Source organism: Scophthalmus maximus, chromosome 15, assembly GCF_022379125.1.
Source record: "Scophthalmus maximus strain ysfricsl-2021 chromosome 15, ASM2237912v1, whole genome shotgun sequence".
NCBI classification, from domain to species: domain Eukaryota; kingdom Metazoa; phylum Chordata; class Actinopteri; order Pleuronectiformes; family Scophthalmidae; genus Scophthalmus; species Scophthalmus maximus.
Genome location: NC_061529.1, coordinates 12,322,824 through 12,342,011, shown reverse-complemented (window position 1 = coordinate 12,342,011; position 19,188 = coordinate 12,322,824). Strand labels below are relative to the sequence as shown.

At 43.6% G+C, this 19,188-nt stretch overlaps 1 protein-coding gene across 4 annotated transcripts in view; it reads left to right on the top strand.

Annotated features, from left to right (window-relative positions):
* eml5 (EMAP like 5) overlaps nt 1-19,188 on the top strand; it is a 33,771-nt gene that overhangs the window by 9,876 nt on the left and 4,707 nt on the right. For 2 of the 4 annotated variants that reach the window (XR_004785411.2, XM_035611078.2), the window contains exons 5-36: nt 1,683-1,868; nt 2,428-2,563; nt 2,794-2,817; nt 3,231-3,432; nt 3,901-4,038; nt 4,150-4,406; nt 4,558-4,770; nt 4,862-5,029; nt 6,092-6,198; nt 6,293-6,411; nt 6,586-6,772; nt 6,930-7,035; nt 7,448-7,541; nt 9,068-9,168; nt 9,261-9,454; nt 9,879-9,990; nt 10,168-10,295; nt 11,488-11,629; nt 11,747-11,899; nt 12,932-13,063; nt 13,198-13,286; nt 14,296-14,472; nt 14,593-14,794; nt 14,879-15,005; nt 15,427-15,441; nt 16,315-16,323; nt 17,037-17,115; nt 17,388-17,517; nt 17,820-17,918; nt 18,222-18,242; nt 18,583-18,756; nt 18,912-19,120. Coding sequence is in view for 3 of the 4 variants with exons in the window: in XM_035611078.2 (XP_035466971.2) it covers nt 1,683-1,868; nt 2,428-2,563; nt 2,794-2,817; nt 3,231-3,432; nt 3,901-4,038; nt 4,150-4,406; nt 4,558-4,770; nt 4,862-5,029; nt 6,092-6,198; nt 6,293-6,411; nt 6,586-6,772; nt 6,930-7,035; nt 7,448-7,541; nt 9,068-9,168; nt 9,261-9,454; nt 9,879-9,990; nt 10,168-10,295; nt 11,488-11,629; nt 11,747-11,899; nt 12,932-13,063; nt 13,198-13,286; nt 14,296-14,472; nt 14,593-14,794; nt 14,879-15,005; nt 15,427-15,441; nt 16,315-16,323; nt 17,037-17,115; nt 17,388-17,517; nt 17,820-17,918; nt 18,222-18,242; nt 18,583-18,756; nt 18,912-19,120 (4,230 nt within the window). In the remaining variant the exon portion in view is untranslated. The remainder of the gene's footprint in view (nt 1-1,682; nt 1,869-2,427; nt 2,564-2,793; nt 2,818-3,230; nt 3,433-3,900; nt 4,039-4,149; nt 4,407-4,557; nt 4,771-4,861; nt 5,030-6,091; nt 6,199-6,292; nt 6,412-6,585; nt 6,773-6,929; nt 7,036-7,447; nt 7,542-9,067; nt 9,169-9,260; nt 9,455-9,878; nt 9,991-10,167; nt 10,296-11,487; nt 11,630-11,746; nt 11,900-12,931; nt 13,064-13,197; nt 13,287-14,295; nt 14,473-14,592; nt 14,795-14,878; nt 15,006-15,426; nt 15,442-16,314; nt 16,324-17,036; nt 17,116-17,387; nt 17,518-17,819; nt 17,919-18,221; nt 18,243-18,582; nt 18,757-18,911; nt 19,121-19,188) is intronic. The other 2 variants (XM_035611081.2, XM_035611080.2) reach the window with 2 other exon arrangements.

The window sequence follows — 19,188 nt, the reverse complement described above, 5'->3', positions numbered from 1 at the left end:
TCAGTTTCCAACAATGCTGACAGACAGTCATTTAGTTTCCCTTAAAGCGAGGTGCCGAAGAATTGACCTCTGTCATCATAGCATTTGATACTCTGACACCACTCGGGGGTCGCAGTCTGACAGGAGGGATCTTATGAGTAATAGGGGTCGTCCGGTGCTATATCTGGTGTGGGGCAACCTTCTCTGTGTTAATTACGTTTAAAAGGTTTTTCTACGAGTGATGATTGAGGTAACTGAGCTCATGACATACCACTAATCCTGGGTAAAGAGGAGCAGCTTCCACTGTGCCACGGTGGTTAATTAAGGGCTCTTAAGAAATGATAATCAGAGGCAGCCACAATTTTTTTGACCAGTCTCTAAAGCGGTCTCATTTCCGAGCATGTTTGCACCTTTCCACATTTCCCTCTCCCTCTGTGCTCTGCTCCCTTGTGCCTGGCCTTGTTATAAGCCTCTCCAGCATCCCGTCTCCTCTCAGTAGCGAAGGGATTAGCGGGTGACTGTGTCTCACTGCCTCATCAGTTGCAGGCAGGGAACGCTGTGCAGTCACGTCGCATCAGTCCCTACTGTCTCTGCAACAGGCTGGGCCATAAAACCTGGGGTCCCCTAACATCTGCATAACCAACTCTTACTCATTCTGCATATACAGCACACCTTCCCAGATTACTCACACACCTATGATCTTCACTACTTAACCCTCAGCCGCGACCCCACACTGAGCCTCATGCACGTGCAAATACTCGCTCAAGAGCCCAGTTAGGAGCCCAGCGACAGGAACGTCCTGTTCTGTTGAGGTGTGTACAAACCTCAGATGTTTGATGGCAGGACTGTATCTGAGGCTGCGATGCTTGTCTCCGATAATCGACCCCTCCTGTTAGCACACAGCAGCCCTATCGGTCAGGAGGAGAGGTGATAGTGAGGGCGTGACAGGCTGTCCAAGAGCTAATTTGTTCATTCTTCTGAGTGCCTGTCAACCCCCTGCAGATCAGTTCTTGTGTGATAACAAACAGCACACTACCACCATCAGTTTCGGTGTTTTCTGGGCAGATATAGCCTTATATATATGTCAGCTAATGTAGAGGTGAATCCTCCTTGATGTAGAGCAGGAAAAGGGCTGCCCATCTGTCATTTTCCTTCCGCTCGCCGGCGACGAGTGTGCCTCGGTGTCATGTGTCGACGGCCGCGTCTCAGCATTTGAGACGCCCTCCGTGAGCTTTCTCCCCATGATCTCATCTCCATGCAGACAGAGCGTCTCTCGTTCGCCCTCTCCTCCTCCGCCAGATGGATTTAGCGCTTAGACGAGGCCGTGCCCATGCATCCCAATGACCCTGTTCATGAATAATGAACCTGCATGTACGCATGCGCGTGTCTATGCATGTTGATCAGGTGGTTAGATCACTGACCCCCCCGCAAAAGTTCCCAGTATCACTTGCACCAGTATCTTGATTGTAGCGGGGAATTTTGAATTTTACTTTGTGCATTCTTTCAAGGTGTGTTTGTGTGTGTGTGTGTGTGTGTGTGTTTAATGGACACTGTGTGGATCAAACCATAAATGACTTGATGATTTTCCCTCTGTAGTATCCAAATGCTACTTAATTATCCATTTGCTCTTTCAGGACAGGATTACACGGGGGATTATTAGCTGCCATACTCTATTACTCTGTCTATTCTGTTTGTGTTCACAGTTTTGGAGCTTATGCGGTAATGCCCTCACACCGAAACGTGGTGTTTTTGGCAAAACGGGGGATCTCCAAACCATCCTCTGCCTTGCGTGCGCCAAGGACGAGGTCACGTATTCAGGTGCCTTGAATGGCGACATCTATGTGTGGAAAGGGATCAACCTGATGAGGACAGTGCAAGGAGCTCATGGGGTGAGTTTATAAAATCTGGGTGTTTCGCGTTTTGTGGCTCGGGCTGCTGCAACCGTTTATACAAGACCCACAATAAAAGCATTGAGTAAACTTATCCAGGGTTGAGGCCACGCATGCTGGCTTCATTTGAATCTGCTCAGTGGGAAAGGATCAGCCTTTTGCTCAACAGGATTAAATGATATCTATGGGATCAACAGCTGGGTGAGGGGATGGGTGGAAGGGGGAGGGGATGATAACTACAGTGCATATTCTTTCCTGCTTTTTGTTGTACCAAATACCTTACTGGGACTTCAACAATGTGCCTCCCTGTGTGTACAGCAACTCTAACGCAAATGAGGCCATCAGTAAAGCTTTTCAATAGCGATATAAAAAATAATGACTTGCCGTCACCTATGTTCTGCTTTATCTTGAGGCCACAGTGGCAGGTCTGGGATTGTATAAGCCTTGTTAAACAAACGTCTGGCCGAGCAGCAGCACCATGCTGTCTGTAGCTGGGGCTGTTGCTGCTGTTGCTCATTTATTGTACAGATCCTCACTGACAGCTTGTCATTTCCTCCAGTCAGGGATTTTCAGCATGAATGCCTGTGAAGAGGGCTTCGCCACTGGGGGCCGAGACGGCTGCGTCCGGCTGTGGGATCTCAACTTCAAACCAATTACGGTCATTGATCTCAGGGAAACAGATCAAGGGTATAAAGGTGAGGTCAAACTACCTTCATATTTGTCCTTAAGTCTGAGTAAAGAAAGGTTGGAGCTGGCCAAATTGTGGTCTCCTGAGGAGCTGGACGGGTTGTATAGATCTCCAAAAAAGAACACCCTGTTCCATGAAAATGCTCTTCTTTTTGCCACTTCTGTTCACTACGCTAACACATTCTTTCTTGTTCTCTATTTTCTCCATCTCCCATATTTGTAATCTTGGAGCTAACAGTAGCTAGAGGTGAAAATAGCCGAGGTGGGTAAAGTCACTGAGGGCGGACTTAATAACCATGTCAGTCTGTTTGAGAGTCCTCACGTTGTTCTGCGTCCTCTTGTTGTAAGTGAGTCTGAGCTCTGTCGCAGTTTTACGCCGTATACAAATGTTTATATTCACATATGTATACAGCACATGCTTTCTCCATCCTATTCTTGCTGTATTACCCAAAGACAGTCGCAGACCGTCTTGACATGTCCTGTGATTGTATTTCCTGTTAAAATCTCCGTCCTAGGCAGCCTGCAGGCTGTCTTAATAATCCCTGTCGTGTCTCTTACAATGATTGTAAAAGCATTGGCAAATGTCTGTCTGGCTTTCATGTTTACATGTTTGTTTTTTTAAATCATTATTATTATTCCTGATTTTTTTGTGTGTTTATGTGCTTTTTTTTAAAGGGCTGTCTGTGCGGAGTGTTTGCTGGCGGGGGGATCACATCCTGGTGGGCACGCAGGACAGCGAGATCTTTGAGGTGGTGGTCCATGACCGTACCAAGCCTTTCCTCATCATGCAGGGTCACTGTGAGGGCGAGCTGTGGGCACTGGCCGTGCACCCCACCAAGCCTCTGGCCATGACGGGAAGTGACGACCGCTCAGTCAGGTGAATGGAACCGTCAGATGCAAACAGTCACTTGTGTTACTTTAAGTTGTTAAATTCCAGGAACTTGTACCACCTGAGTATCTCAATAAGATTGTGTAAAAGGAAATTCAGTGTCATCTGTGTTTGGACTGTATTTTTTTTCTTCTTTTAGTTACTTGTAAACCGGAATAATGTTGTGTCGCATTGATTTAAGGAACATGTTACGATAGTTACTTGTTTTAAAAGTACACAAGGGGAGAACACAAATTGATAAGGTTTTCTTTTTTGTTGTTGAATTGTTCTTTCAATAATAAAGCATTGCTATCTGTCAGTGTGCAGTCACAAACCAAATACATAACATGACCAAGACCACAAACATCACTGCCTATTCATTTTGTACTTTTCCTGATTGCATTTCTGCATGTTTGACCCTTTCTAATCTCATCATGGCTTTGCCTCTTCATTTGTCCTACTCCTCTGAGTCTACAGGATATGGAGCCTTATAGATCATGCATTAATAGCCCGCTGTAATATGGAGGAGCCGATCCGCTGTGCCGCTGTGAGCACTGATGGCATTCACCTGGCGCTTGGAATGAAGGATGGCTCGTTCACTGTTCTAAGAGTCAGGTAGGTGCACAATTCAAAAGGCCAATGGCGAATATCGGCTAAAATTAAAGGCTCCATTATATTGTCCATCTTAGGTCTTCATTCAAGTTACATTTCTCTGCCTTTCTTCAGAGATATGACAGAGGTGGTCCATATCAAGGACCGGAAAGAGGCCATTCATGAGCTCAAGTATTCTCCTGATGGGGGCCATTTGGCGGTCGGCTCCAATGATAACTCAGTGGACATCTACGGCGTGGTGCAGAGGTACAAGAAAGTGGGCGAATGCATCGGCTCCAACAGCTTCATTACACACATGGACTGGTCTACAGACAGTAAATACCTGCAGACCAATAATGGCAGCGGCAGGAGGCTTTTCTACAGGATGCCAAGTAAGTACAAGATCAATATTCCCAGGTGAATTCATAATATTGTAGGACTAATATTAATGAGTCAAAGTCAAGTTTAAGTCTAAGTCAAAAAGAGTCGTGAAATGTTTTTACTGAGCTACTTTGTGAGATAAAATTTCTTTTCTCTGTTGAGGTGGGAAGGAGGTTACCAACAGGGAAGAGCTGAAGCTGGTACAGTGGGCTTCATGGACGTGTGTGTTGGGCCCTGAGGTTAATGGAATATGGCCCAAGTACTCAGATATCAATGACATAAACTCTGTTGATGCCAACTTCAACAATCAAGTCCTAGTAACAGCTGATGACTACGGATTAGTCAAACTTTTACGGTATCCTTGTATAAAAAAAGGTAAAGAATTTTTAAACAATGTAAAGCAGAAGTACAAAAGTCCCAATTTTATTGTCTACTGTGTCACTCATGGGTTTCCTCTTGATTTTAGGTGCAAAATTTAAGAAGTATTTAGGTCATTCAGCCCACATTACCAACGTTAGGTGGTCACATGACTACCAGTGGGTGATAACTATTGGTGGTGCTGATCACTCTGTGTTCCAATGGAAGTTTGTTCCTGAGAGAAAGTCTAAAGAAGCTCTGCATATTGCGCCGCAAGGTGAGATGATACCATCCATCAGTCACGATATATATTATTATCATAACTGCAATGTGGGGATTTATTTCCCCTCAAAACTGTTGCATTTACATTTTACCTTCTGAAGAAATCCATTATATTTTAATGTTCATCTTTGTGGAGACCCTTAGCATAAACACGGGAGGAAGAGGGTAATATTCGATGCTAAAAGAATATGCCACACCCGGGAAAACAGCTAGCCTGACTCTATCTAACAGTATCAAAATCTTCGTACCAGCACCTCAACCAACAAGTTAAATGTATGCTGTCAGCTTTTTTATATTTCCTTATAATGTATCATAAGTGTATGTTTGAAACTAGGACTATTTCTGTTACTTCAGGGATTGTATAGTGATAGTATTAAGTAGCTCTTTAAAATAAATAATGTGTCACAGCACATTTCTTAGTTACTTGTAAGGGATTGTATGGATGTAGCTCACTGTTATGTAATGAATGCACCCATACTGCTCCCACTAGCCTCATGAACCTGATGTGCTAAATTGCCAGAGAGCAATGTACTAGATTGTTCCTTTCCCATACATTTTTTTTTTTAGTGAACTATCATTTCTCTAAAGCTCTACAAAGGAGCAGCCATCACATTAATTAAGACAAATCTAATAAAGTGAATGAAGCTTGGAATTGCGTTGTCATTCCCAAGTCATATTTTTTCAAGAGGCAGAGCACAGCTGTGCTTTCTGAAATTAAAGCACATACTAACTGTCTCTCCTTTTAATTTCCCTAATGGATCTTCTGAGTAGTCACCCTTAGCTGCCAGTTCTGCTTATTGCCTCGTCTTGGCATGGCTTTACTGTGCTGCATCAGCATTTTTATACATTTGTCTTGCGCGATGTCACCGTGAAGCACGACTGCCTGATAAATAGGAGATGTCACGGTAATATTACATGATCAACCCTCACTTCTGCAGAAACGGGATTTGTGGTGGAGGTTTTTTTTACTGTGTGTGCAGTGGGACATTTGCCTGATTTAAGAGGCATTGGCAGGTTTTACTAGTGAGCTGTGACACAACCTTGGTTCTGCTTACAGAGACCTTGGCGGACTCTAACAGTGAAGAATCCGACTCTGATCAGTCAGATGTACCCGAGATGGACTCCGAAATCGAGCAGGAGACGCAGCTGACATATCGACGACAGGTTTGTGGCGAAAAACAAAGATGCCCCCCCACTGTAAAACATATCACAATGGAAATCATAGGGTTTAGTAAAAAAAGACTACTTTTTCATCCAGGTTTATAAAGAAGATCTACCTCAGCTCAAAGAGCAGTGCAAGGAGAAGCATCGAGCAACAGCCATGAAAAAGAGGGAGCGACCACCAGGGAGCGGGGTGAAGCTGCACTTTATTCATGGGTAGGGAGCAGCATCATGACAATCATCTACAATTTCCATTTGTCTGGCTGATTCTAAAAACTAATTTGAAAAAGCCAAGATTTTCCAAAATCTCACTTTACAATCAAGCTATTCTTTTTGTCTCCTTCCCCCTCAAACATTCTAAAGTATGTTTTTTTTTATTTTTGTTTGCAGCTACAGAGGCTACGATTGCAGGAGCAACCTGTTCTACACCCAGACCGGGGAGATAGTCTACCATGTTGCTGCCGTTGGGGTTGTGTACAACAGACAGCAGAATACCCAGCGTTTCTACATGGGCCACGATGATGACATCCTCTGTCTGGCTATCCACCCCCTCAAGGACTTTGTAGCAACAGGCCAGGTAGCAGCCAACACATCTATCATAAAATATAATTTTTTTGTGATTTATGGCTCCTTAGAGCTGGAAGAGCCTCGCTGTTACATTTCTATCAACATTAAAATTCTTAGCAAAAATTAGTTTATGTAAGTAGAACCTTTTAATATTTTTGTGTATCCAGGTTGGCAGAGATTCCTCCCTCCACATATGGGACACAGAAACGTTGAAGCCCATGTCTGTGTTGAAGGGTTTCCACCAGCTCGGAGTGTGCGCCCTGGACTTTTCCGGTAACGACCAGTACTGATTTCTCAGACTGCCTCTAGTTCACCTATCAAGACCAATTCGAGGATAACATTCACAAATGCTTCCATACACCCTGTTTTCACAGGAGAACAAAAAAAAATTCTTTCACACATAAAAGAAATGGACGAATTCACAAGACACCCAATTGACAAGAAACACTGAAAAAACAATTTTGGCTTTCTTTTAGTCGCAGGTAGTATCAAGGTAGTGCCGTTCATCTCACTTCCCTTAATTGGCCCTGGGCAGACGCAGCACGCTGATATGTGTGTCAGTGTCAGTGAATTACCTGCCGCAGATCAAATCCACTGGGCTGTTTTCATGTTGCTAACAGCCAAACTTCAGTGAACCGAAGCCGGAGCGGTGCTGTACTGATTGGTTTCGGTTTTCCCTCCACAGCCGACGGTAAACGGCTGGCCTCCGTGGGCCTGGACGACAACCACACCATTGTGCTTTGGGACTGGAGGAAGGGGGAGAAGCTCTCTGCCATGCGGTGAGTACAGTCATGTCAGGCTGTTTCAACGAGTACAGGTCGGCCTTTTTTTTAGTGCACAGCAGCTGCCGCTGCTTTGATGAACCTTCCTGTTAATTGTTTGGACACTTAAATTTAAATATGGACATTTATTGATGAGGGTTAAATTGAAGCCACTTGCACGGCTGACAGCCTGATTGATGGAGGAGAGAAAAGAAGGGGAATTCTCCTTTCGCTTACATTGCTGCTCCACTGCAACACTTAACCCTGCCAGAGCCTGGATGGTTAGAGTGGGACTTTGCCCCTGGGCCTCGACTGTAGATCCATGTGTTCTGTGATTGTCCTGGTGAGTTTGGTGTGCTTTATATGTCAGATTTTATCTTCAGATGGAAGCATATCAATAAGATGTTTTTTAACTCTCTAAGTTAGAAACAATGAGTGTATATTGTGTTACAAAAACAATGAGTGATTAAAGGACAGTTAAAAAGTGATGGCTGAAACAAACTGGACAATAAAGACGAGGTGTAAAAGTCTAAAGTCTTAAAGCTTAAAAGTTCATTAAAGATAGAGGCAGACTTATTCTAGTTGCACTAGTTGTTCTCAGCTAGGAAGTGTCCTGATGCTGTGCACAAGACGAGACTGATTTCATACATGGCCTGAGACAGTGATGCAACTGATCGCTGCTCACATAGGACTTAAACGTTACATGAAACCATATATGGGACACACACAAACACACACACACACACACACACACACACACACACACACCAGGAGAGTGGATTACCTTACCAGACCTGTATTATGAATGGCTGCAAAGCATGAGAGGTTTTCATTTGTTCAGAACGTTAAGCAATATTCATTTTTCATAACGATTTTCAGTTTCATGGCAGATAAAATGATGTAACCTGGAAACCAAAAGGACCGAAAAGTATCTAACTGGAATACATCTGCATCCCAAAATATCCTTGCTTTTGCTTTGTTGCTTATCATACTTGATGTTCATTTTAGCATCTACTCCACTGAAATTCCCCTCTGGCTAGTTTGGAACAGTACATCGCGAGTTGCTCTCCTGTGTGTTGTGTGCCAGACTCTCACTGTAGCTCAGGGACAGCTGCACTGATCTCCATCGCAGACCCTGGTGGGCAGTGCAGTGAGGCGAGCAGAGGGAAATGGGGCCTGACAGAACCTGGCTCATTCACTGCCGATGTCTCAGCTTCAGCTGGGAGAGGAGTGGGTGTGAGAAGGGGAGACGGAGAGAAGGCGTAGGGTCAGAATATGGAGAGGTGGCAGCTGTAATGAAGAAGGACTTAGCTAGGAAACGGAAAGAAATGGGGAGGAGAGGGGGTGTGATGTTTCTTTGGCTTCACTGAGACTAATGCAGCAGCACAAAGGGCAACAATTAGAGAAGTTAGGTGTCAGACACGGTCCATTGCATCAGACGCGACCAGCCACAGCGTAAAAAAAAGTGTATGGGTGCATCAAAAAAGGGACAAATCTAATGTTTTTGTACATTCATATTTTGTGGTGCGCAACTTGTTTTTCAGGGGAAGCAAGGACAAGATTTTCGTGGTCAAGATAAACCCCTACCTGCCTGACAAGCTCATCACAGCCGGTGTGAAACATATGAAGTTTTGGCATAAAGCCGGTAAGACCCCTGTTGTTTTGGCAACGCGTGCCTCTTACATGCAGGAACCTGGCTCGGCTGTGACACATCTTTCTTTTCTGCCTCTCTGTCAGGCGGGGGCCTAATTGGGCGCAAGGGGAACATGGGGAAGACGGAGACGATGATGTGTGCCGTGTACGGCTGGTCGGAGGAGATGGTGTTTTCAGGCACATGCACAGGGGACATTTGCATCTGGAGGGACATGTTCCTGATGAAGACTGTCAAAGCTCACGACGGCCCCGTCTTCAGCATGCACGCTCTGGAAAAGGTATGTCACAAACCCCACCGAGTGGGGAGGGGAGGGGTTCTTTCACTGACCAGTATGAACGTCTTTCATTTCAATCCTTATTTCAATCACTTTTTAGCTGTAAATATGTCATGAGCATCTAGCCGAAGGTTTTAGCAGTCATGTGCGATCACAGGGGGTAAAAAATACAATTATTATCAATTTGAATTTAAATGTTAAGGCCTTGTTTGTGAGAAATTAATATCAGTGTGACAGATGCTAATATTCTATCTATCCTTTTTATTCTCTAGTGATTCTGTGTCGCATCCAAAGTATATTATTCTACCTAGCAACCCTTTTTTGTTTAACTTGTCCTGTCACAGTTGATTGTACACAAGTCTTTTTAGTGAATAATTCAATCTGAAGGGATCATTGTGACTTTAAAGTGTCAATAATGTCCCTGTAGGGCTTCGTGACTGGGGGAAAGGACGGGATAGTAGCTCTGTGGGACGACACGTTCGAGAGATGCCTCAAGACCTACGCCATCAAGAGAGCAGTTCTGGCTCCAGGCTCTAAAGGTAAAAAGGTCATCGTGTTCCCAGTGGCCCTTCTTTGTCCTTGAGTCAGCTTCCATGGCTCCGTAGATGTAATCCAACCATGCAATGCAAATCCATTTAAACATCCAATGCTTTTAGCTGGATTGAAGATTGCCTCCCGCGTCTCTGACTTCACGCTATAATTCACCGACTTGACAGGGTTGCTGTTGGAAGACAACCCCTCCATACGTGCCATATCTCTAGGCCACGGCCACATCCTGGTGGGGACCAAGAACGGCGAGATCCTGGAGGTGGACAAGAGTGGCCCCATCACTCTGCTGGTCCAGGTGAGATAAAGATAGAATGAACTCTACCGCAATATCATACAGTACATCCAATTCAACATGTGCTTCACTGTGTCAGACAGGGTAGTCATGGGGAAGACAGCTTTTTTCTACATTGTGATGTCCTAGGAGTCTGTAAGGTGACAGCCTTAGTGGGGGTTGACTGTTTGAAAAGATTTGAAAAGCCGAAGATGCAGAGAAAGTCTGCCTGGGGTCGCAGTGAACACCTTCTCTGACTTGTTTTGTGTCCCTGCCTAATTTTGTTTTCAGTACGGTTATGTGACTTCTGCTTTAATGGTGCGTTCAGGGGCACTCATAAACTAAATCTCATCACTAAATATAGCAATAGAATTTGAATTTCTTACATCAGATCATATAGTTGCAGACTGTAGGTGAAAATTTACAAACCTACAGCATACAGTAGCCCTGTAGTGTGACTTTTTAGGAAAGACATAATCACCAAGGTGATGGCTATAAACAGTGATGAAATACTTAGCTGAGTGGTCCTGCAGTGTCTCACAGGCTGCCCGATCATATTAGGACAGAGCAAAAGATTGATTGGCCTTTTCAAACGCTTTCAAATATACAAGCACAGTCTGATGGACCTGATCAGTTAATGAGAGACGAGATCCAAATGTTGTCCTAATTTCATCTGTTATATACAGTAGGTTACAGGCTCACTATGTAGGTATCCTCTGGAAAATCCATTCAGCAGCTTGTCATGTAAGAATACTTGTACACAGGAGGACTGAAGACAAAAACTATGCTCCAGAATGGGGCAGATATGTTTAGACTTGCTTCATCAGGCTGTAATTAGCTGGACTGAAAGGTGTATCAGAAAGGTGGAAAAATATAATGTTGCTATATATATATATTTAGTAGTAGATAAACAGGTAAGAAGACAAAAGAAAGAATTAGAGTGGACTGTGACACTTGGTACCTTAACTGAATAAATAAATTAGCAGCCATTATTACTAACAAAGTTAGATTTCTTATGATCTTAAGAGACTAACTCTACAGTGTTATTTAACTAATAAAACAAAATTTAGAAGAAAGAAAAAAAAATATTTTTAGAAAAAAATTAATTCCACAATACCTATTTCATCTATGTTGTCTTCCCCCCCACCCCTTTTCCAACTAAGAATGAGTTGTCCTGCTATAAATTGAACATCTGTGCTGTTGTTCGTGCCTGCAGGGTCACATGGAGGGTGAAGTGTGGGGCCTGGCCACTCATCCCCATCTCCCTCTCTGTGCCACCGTCAGCGATGACAAAACCCTGCGCATATGGGACCTCTCACCCAGTCACTGCATGCTGGCTGTGCGCAAACTCAGGAAAGGTGAGTCAGAGCTCCAACGCTAACATATGAGCATATTTTCTTCATCTGTTATCAAAAGTCTGCAGGACTGGAAGTGCACTGGTACCAGGGCTTTAACAAACACCTTGTTCCGCGCAGGCGGCCGTTGCTGCTGCTTCTCCCCCGATGGCAAAGCCTTGGCGGTGGGCCTCAACGACGGAAGTTTCCTCATCGTGAACGCAGACACCCTGGAGGACCTGGTGTCCTTCCATCACCGCAAAGACCTCATATCTGATATCAGATTCTCTCCAGGTCTGCAACTTCAACTCTGCATTTCTTAACCAGCACAAAACCCAGTCCTGAGACACAAATAGGCCTCTGTGCCACTGTCCCCTTTAAAGCATCAGAGTTCATGTAGGATGCTGTTCAGCAGGTGTACATGTTTCCCCCACTGTTACTGAGATATTGCTGCAGGCCTGACCCAAATTAGAGGCTTTCTCGAATCAGGCCAGACGGAAAGACAGCAAGAGGGGAATGAGAAACAGTGGGGGCGGACAAAGTGAGGGCACGAAACTTAACTCTGTTTCGCCTGGACACAATGCAAGGGACCGGTTTCTCAACCCAACACCCGTGAATCCCTGACAGCCTACATCTTAGACATGAAATCACTGTATAGGGTAGCGTAGTGCTAAGCAGGACCTTGGTCTCAATGTGGTTAAAATACTGAAAAAGACACTGTTTAAATTCCTTATTTTACAAAAAAAATAAAAAAAATCTTTGGCAAAACAGTGGAAAAGGAGAGCCGGGGAAAAAAGGAGTGTAGTTGTTGAGTACTAAAAAATGAAGCTTGGAGTGGGAGCTACTCTCGATTGAAATTTCTCAAATATGTTCTTTGTTTTTCATGCCATTAAGTTTCCATATTTAGGCTGAACTCAATATCAGCGCTAACATGATGTTGTTTATAATAGGGGATCAGCAAAATCCTTTGGAAAGAATTTCGGGTAATAGTTAACAACACACAAACTTGTGGCCGTCGCGTTAGTAGACGGTGAGACATTTTACAGGATAAGTGAAACATTTGACCTGCTGCTTGCACTAGCGGAAAAGTCAGAGGATCACCACAGTCGATAGGATTCATCCTCTGGGTATTTTGAATGTCTGCACAAAATGTCAGTAGTTGTTTAAATGTTTAGGTCTGGATTAAAGTGGTGGCCCCACCAAAACCACCAGCCAACTGACAGACTGACTGACATGGCTCACTTTAAAAAAAATATATTTAAAAAACGCTGTTGGTTGTTGTTTATGTGAAAATGACTAAAACTTCTCTCTCTTTGGTTGGCTCAGGTGCTGGCAAGTACCTCGCGGTCGCATCAGGAGACACTTTTGTGGATATTTACAATGTAATGAGCAGCAAAAGGGTTGGAGTCTGCAAAGGATGCCTCAACTACATTACCCATCTGGACTGGGACAAGAGAGGTAAGCAGGCTTCCTTAAGCGCTATCATCTCTCGGGGAATCTTTAGAGATGAATGCATTAAAGGCCAGTCATTCATTCAAATTCTCTCTCATAAAAACACCACGGCCCTCTGGGCTCTTTCCTTCTCTTCACAGGAAAACTACTTCAAGTCAACACAGGTGCTAAAGAGCAGTTTTTTTTCGAAGCTCCTCGCGGCAAAAAGCAGACCATTCCGGCTACAGAGGTAAGCGGGGAGGAAAGGCACAGCAGCAGCCGTTGTTATGGTGCTGTTGGCCCACATTTTCCCCTCGGGATCCAAGAAAGCTCGGGGAAGGGCAGTGAGGCATTAACACGGCCCACTTTTCACGAGTGCCATTCTAATTTTGGCGGTGGAAGTTGGAGAGAGCGTTACGAATCCATTTAACACAATGAGACATTCAGACACCTTGCGAGGGTCACGGCGGAGGGGAGCATTAAGAAATAAGAGGCAGAGATAATGGATGCTGCTGAGTCGAGGCTCAGTGGCAACTCCAATGTCCTCAGTTACCTCTGCTCTTCTGTCTCGCGTCATCGTGATGCATTCACTTTCCTCTTTCGCTCCCATTTCTTACACTCGATCACAAGGATCGTCACTAACAACCTTAACAAGCAGTCTGTTCTTTGCTCTATTTTATTTTCGACATATATGCAACCATTGGACTTTTTTGTTTGTTGTTTTAATACGGTGGAAGTTTATGTGGCCACCTCAGCAGACTGCCTTTACTCTATGAGAAGAAAGATGTTCCAAAACTTTCTTTATAATTGGCATCCATAAGACCCTGCAGTTGTCTCTGGAACTTTTTAAAAGAATGAGAAATACTTCATTGATCCCCAGGGGAAATTGGGTACGGGTTGGGTTAAAGGAAAAGCCTTTTGCTTATTCATTGGAGTGTTTTTTGCTGTCTTGCATAGAGAATGATTTGAATATTGATGATACCTTTTTGATGTCTGAATGCTAAATATAAAGCTGGAGTCAGCAGCCGGGTAGCTTAGCTTAGCATAAAACGCAGTCGAGTGTTTGCTTCTCCATTAGCTGTGTGTAGATTTCAGAATCCAGTATGAATTTTAGCCATTAGCAATCACATGCTGAAGCCATTTCTGAAATTGTAGTGTTCTGTTTTGTCGCCCATCATGCAAGATATTTACTACTTTTCTTGTGAAACACCATGTTATTTGCTATATACATTAAACACATCTTTACCTACTTGGCTCAGGTGGAGAAGATTGACTGGAGCACATGGACGTGTGTCCTGGGAACATCTATTGAGGGTATCTGGCCTGTGATCAGCGAGGTCACTGAGGTGACTGCCGCCTGCCTTAGTAACGACCGGAAGGTGCTGGCAACAGGAGACGATTTGGGATACGTCAAGCTCTTCAGATACCCTGTCAAGGTATAAGACACAGTCCACATTTCTGATTTGAGCATCTCATGACTCAAGGCCTCAGGTTTAAGGTTTATGCAAATGTTATGTTAATTCCTGTGTTACATAAATGTTGTTCCTCTGCCACAGGGGAAGTACGCAAAGTTCAAGCGCTATGTGGCCCACAGCGCACACGTTACCAACGTGCGATGGACCCATGACGACGGCCTCTTGGTGACAGTAGGCGGAGGTGACACGTGCCTCATGATCTGGGCCCACGAGCCCGAGGGCCACCGGGAATACAAACAGTGTGACAGCGAGGAGTCGGACATCGAGAGCGAGGATGACGGCGGTGAGAGACGACTTTCTTTTGCGATTGTAACTTGGCAAGGCTCTCTGCTGCTCGAGCTAAATCTGTATTGTTCCCTTTCGTCAGGTTACGACAGTGATGTGACGAGAGAGAACGAGATCACCTACACCATCAAGGCCTTATCCGCCAACATGCGACCCATGACCGGTGTGAAACCCCACTTGCAGCTGAAAGAGCCCTCTGTGGATGAAAGGTATTTCAAATGAAGCTGCGGAGAGGAATTTCAGATGCTCAGGCGGGTGCGCTTGAGCAGTCAGAGAGTAATTTTTCAGGAATTTGTGCCAGTCATAGTACAAACAACAGGGCCTCTGCATCAAGATACAGCCAGTCCTGCCTTCTTCAGTCAACATACACTACCAGTCAAAAGGTTTAGACACCCCCCCCATTATATCCTGTTTTTATTGGAAGTTAAAGTCCAGTAAAAAACCTTAAATGGTTCAAATGTAAGCGGTAAACTGGAAAAACGAGTGCTCTAAACCTTTTGACTGGCGGTGTATCTTTCCTTTTTTTCTGCGTGTAACTCTCGCCCTGTCGCTGCCCTTTTGAAATAATTCGGCCTTTTCTGCTTTTCTTCTTTCCTGTCTCTTCCCGTCATTCTTTAATTCCTCATGAAGACAAGGGGTGGTCAGGTAAGCTCTTGTGTTCATGTATGTTGCTTTTGCACAGGAGACAGAGCATCAGGCAGTTGTAGTTAAAAATGTGTGTAGTTGTAGAGGACAGGCAAAACACATATCTGACATCGGGGACAAAAGTAGTGGTAATAAATGAAAAGTATCAAGACTCAAAACAGCAAGTTTAGTAAAGAACGTTCCCTTCCTGCAGATTTATAGAAATACCTGTTGTCTGGGAAATGCATCTGAGAAGTATCCTTTCACTTTCAAGCATTGTTTATTTTATTTATTTTTTTCCTCCCCCTAATTAAATTCAGTTGCTGTTCTGGTGCTGTGACTGGCAGGACGAACTGGGCTAAAACTTAAAGTAGAGCTTGATTTTAATTTACTTTAGTGTCCACTTTTTACAGTGAGCAGAACAAAATCCGAATGGGTTAAACGAGAAGTGTTGTTAATATCCGGTGACTCGAGGGAAATGGGTTGATTAAAGTGGGTCAATTTTTTACTTCATACATCGAACCAGAAGGACATTGGAAATGTACACATCGTAAGATAACATATTTTCAAATCGAGTTATTGTTTCTCTGGCTGGTTGTGAACACTGTTTACAAACACTATCAATGTCTCCATCGTTATAATGAGTTTTTTGATTCGTGACATTATTGATTTTTTTTTTTTTAAACAATGATGCAAGCATCCAGACATCTTCGGGGCAGCAGTTGCCATAGAAATGGATTTTGGTTGTCATGGCTACACATTGGTGCTGACTCCTGTATTTTGTGTCCTCAGTGGCTGTGGTGTTGTGTTACGTGTGTCCAGCAGGAAGCAGTGAACGCTGCAGGAAAGCTTTTTTCTAACTCTTGCTTTTTCTTTGTTATTGCTGCCATGAAGAGGGTCGAGGTGAGTCACTTGTTGTTTGTCTATATTTACTCCCCACTGGAACTTTTTATTTGTAGATTGAATATGTTCTGGTTTGCCTGTCAAAGACACTTGTATGTGTTTCCCCCTGCACACACTTCCTTGACTGTAAAAGAATGTGGTCACGGTAATAGTTTTTCAAACATTTGTGTCAGAGAAAGTTTTTTTTTCTAGCTGACTTGATGAATGAAATAGACTTGTATACGTTATTGTTTTGTTGTTATTAACCCAGAACAGTGAATTATATTTTTCAGCCCCTAATCCTGATATTCAATATCAATATTCAATGTCTTTGAATCTTTTAAAAACACTGTATCGACTGAAGATTTGTTGAAAAAACATACAAAGCAAGAAAATGTGATTATGCCATTGTGATGTCACTAAACATCTTACTTAGCTCAGCTGGCAATACAAACCCTTTACACACTCGAATTGCAAGAAGACTTGTCGTTCTTTTTTTTCTTCTTCTTTATTTTATCCAACTTTGAAAATTGTGTTAATTAAGAAAAAAATCCCGGATTTTGGGAAAAAAAACAATGAAATATGTGAAATATGTGAAATATTCTATAGAACAGTGTTAAGTAGTAAACAGTGTAATATCATCATTATTATCACCATCATCATTCCTATTATCATCATTGTCAGTATGATAAGCAGCTCCTCAGCCGCCCTCTTATCCCAGCTGTCGGTTTCAGGCCTCCTGTCAGCAGAGCGCTGCCACAGCCGGAGAAGCTGCAGACCAACAATGTGGGAAAGAAGAAGAGACCAATTGAGGTGAGAAGGATTTCTTTCCGCGAAAACAACCAACAAACAGATGTGATAAAGATTATAAACTTAATGAAAACAGAACAGAGGTGGTCTCTAATGTGGTTATTGCAGCTGTAGACGGTGTGGTGCTCGCTCTCTGTCCAGACGATTCCTCTGGTGACTCTCATGATTCTGTAATCGAATAATGACGCTCTCTTCATCAGCCCGCAGCTGGCTCGCAACATCTTAGTTGTCATGGCGTCGACTTTTCTGACTTTCTGACGGTCTTTCTCCTGCAGGACCTGGTGTTGGACCTGGTATTTGGTTACCGTGGCAATGACTGCCGCAATAATGTGCATTACCTGAACGAGGGGGCAGACATCATTTACCACACGGCCTCGATTGGCATCGTGCTCAACTTGACGACCTGTGAGTAAACAGAAGGGGACGTGAGAATAGGGTTTCTATTAGTGCTTCATGAAAACTAAAAAACATATACTGTGCTACATTTGCTCCGCAAATTTATGTCCATTCATTTTCAGTAGTTTGAGCAAAGGTCCTTGTCATTGCCTCTTTTCCCTACAAATGAAATGGCACTTAAATGTGATTATGTGTTCCCGTCAGTGATCTGTGTGTGTGTGTGTGTGTGTGTGTGTGTGTGTGTGTGTGTGTGTGTGTGTGTGTGTGCGTGTGTGTGCGTGCGTGTGCGCGTGTGTGTGTGTGTCTTACAGCCTGCCAAAGTTTCTATGTAGAACACAGTGACGACATTCTGTGCCTGACAATCAATCAACATCCCAAATTCCCCAACGTGGTGGCAACTGGCCAAGTAGGTATGTTTGTGAGAGGTCGACCTCCCGTGTCACCAGCCGCCTTGTTTTTCTTCCCTGTCTCCTGTGTTGTGTGATGTGCAGGGTGATTATTGTACAGTACATGACTGATAGCCATACCCCTTGCATACATTAATAGTTGTGGGGTTTGTTATTGTATACTGCATTTTTTTCATTTAAATCTCCCACACACTGTAGAAATACATTACAGGAGTTAAAACAGAGAAGTAGAAACAGACAAAGTTTAAATAATTAACAAATAATTTATCTGCCTTTGTCAATCAATCTGATTTTCCTTTATTCCAGGTGATACTGGTGACATGTCAGGTAAGGACATTTAGTCCTCTTTTAAAATGACAAAATATGTTGGGTTTTTTTACTGTTCAAATGAAATCAGAATGGATTCAACGAAACTGTATTCTTTAAGTCTAGTGCCATCTAGTGGTCGTGCGATTGGAGACCTATCTTTCCAAATGTAAACTTGCTTCTTTTTAAATTCAGATATATGATATTATAGAAAAAATAATTGAAAAGCTATGTATACATATGTCTCAGCTCTTACGTTTGCATTTTAGATTGCATTTAGTTTTTGTTCAAATGTGAACTTTTATTAACTCAACAGAATGATGATTAGATTCCGAAATGTTTGCTTCACCTTTTACCTCAGCCACATCTCCATCTATTCATGTGTGGGACGCCATGACCAAACAAACGCTATCGGTGCTACGTTGTTTCCACTCGGGCGGGGTGTGTTCTGTCAGCTTCAGTGCCACAGGAAAACTCCTTCTGTCTGTGGGCCTGGACCCTGAACACATTGTCACCATCTGGAAGTGGCAGGAAGGTAATATATATATATATATATAATTAAAGAAAAAAGTAACAATAATGAAATAACAACAATCATCATTGCTTCAACTTTGGGGAATGGGGGTAGAAAACCCTCTCCAAAAATTTGAGCTGTCACTCTTTCATTGCACACTTTGCTCTGTTTCTCAGGTGCCAAAGTGGCCAGCCGGATAGGTCACACCCAGAGGATCTTCGTGGCCGAGTTCAGGCCAGACTCGGACACGCACTTTGTGTCCGTGGGGATCAAACACGTGCGCTTCTGGACGTTGGCAGGTCGAGCGCTGCTCAGCAAGAAAGGAGTGCTGAGCACTATCGAGGACGCCCGGATGCAGACCATGCTGTCTGTAGCATTTGGAGCTGTAAGTGATCCATTGTAATATCTTCAAACACCTAATTGATCCCAACTAAAGACACTAAAGACTTTAAA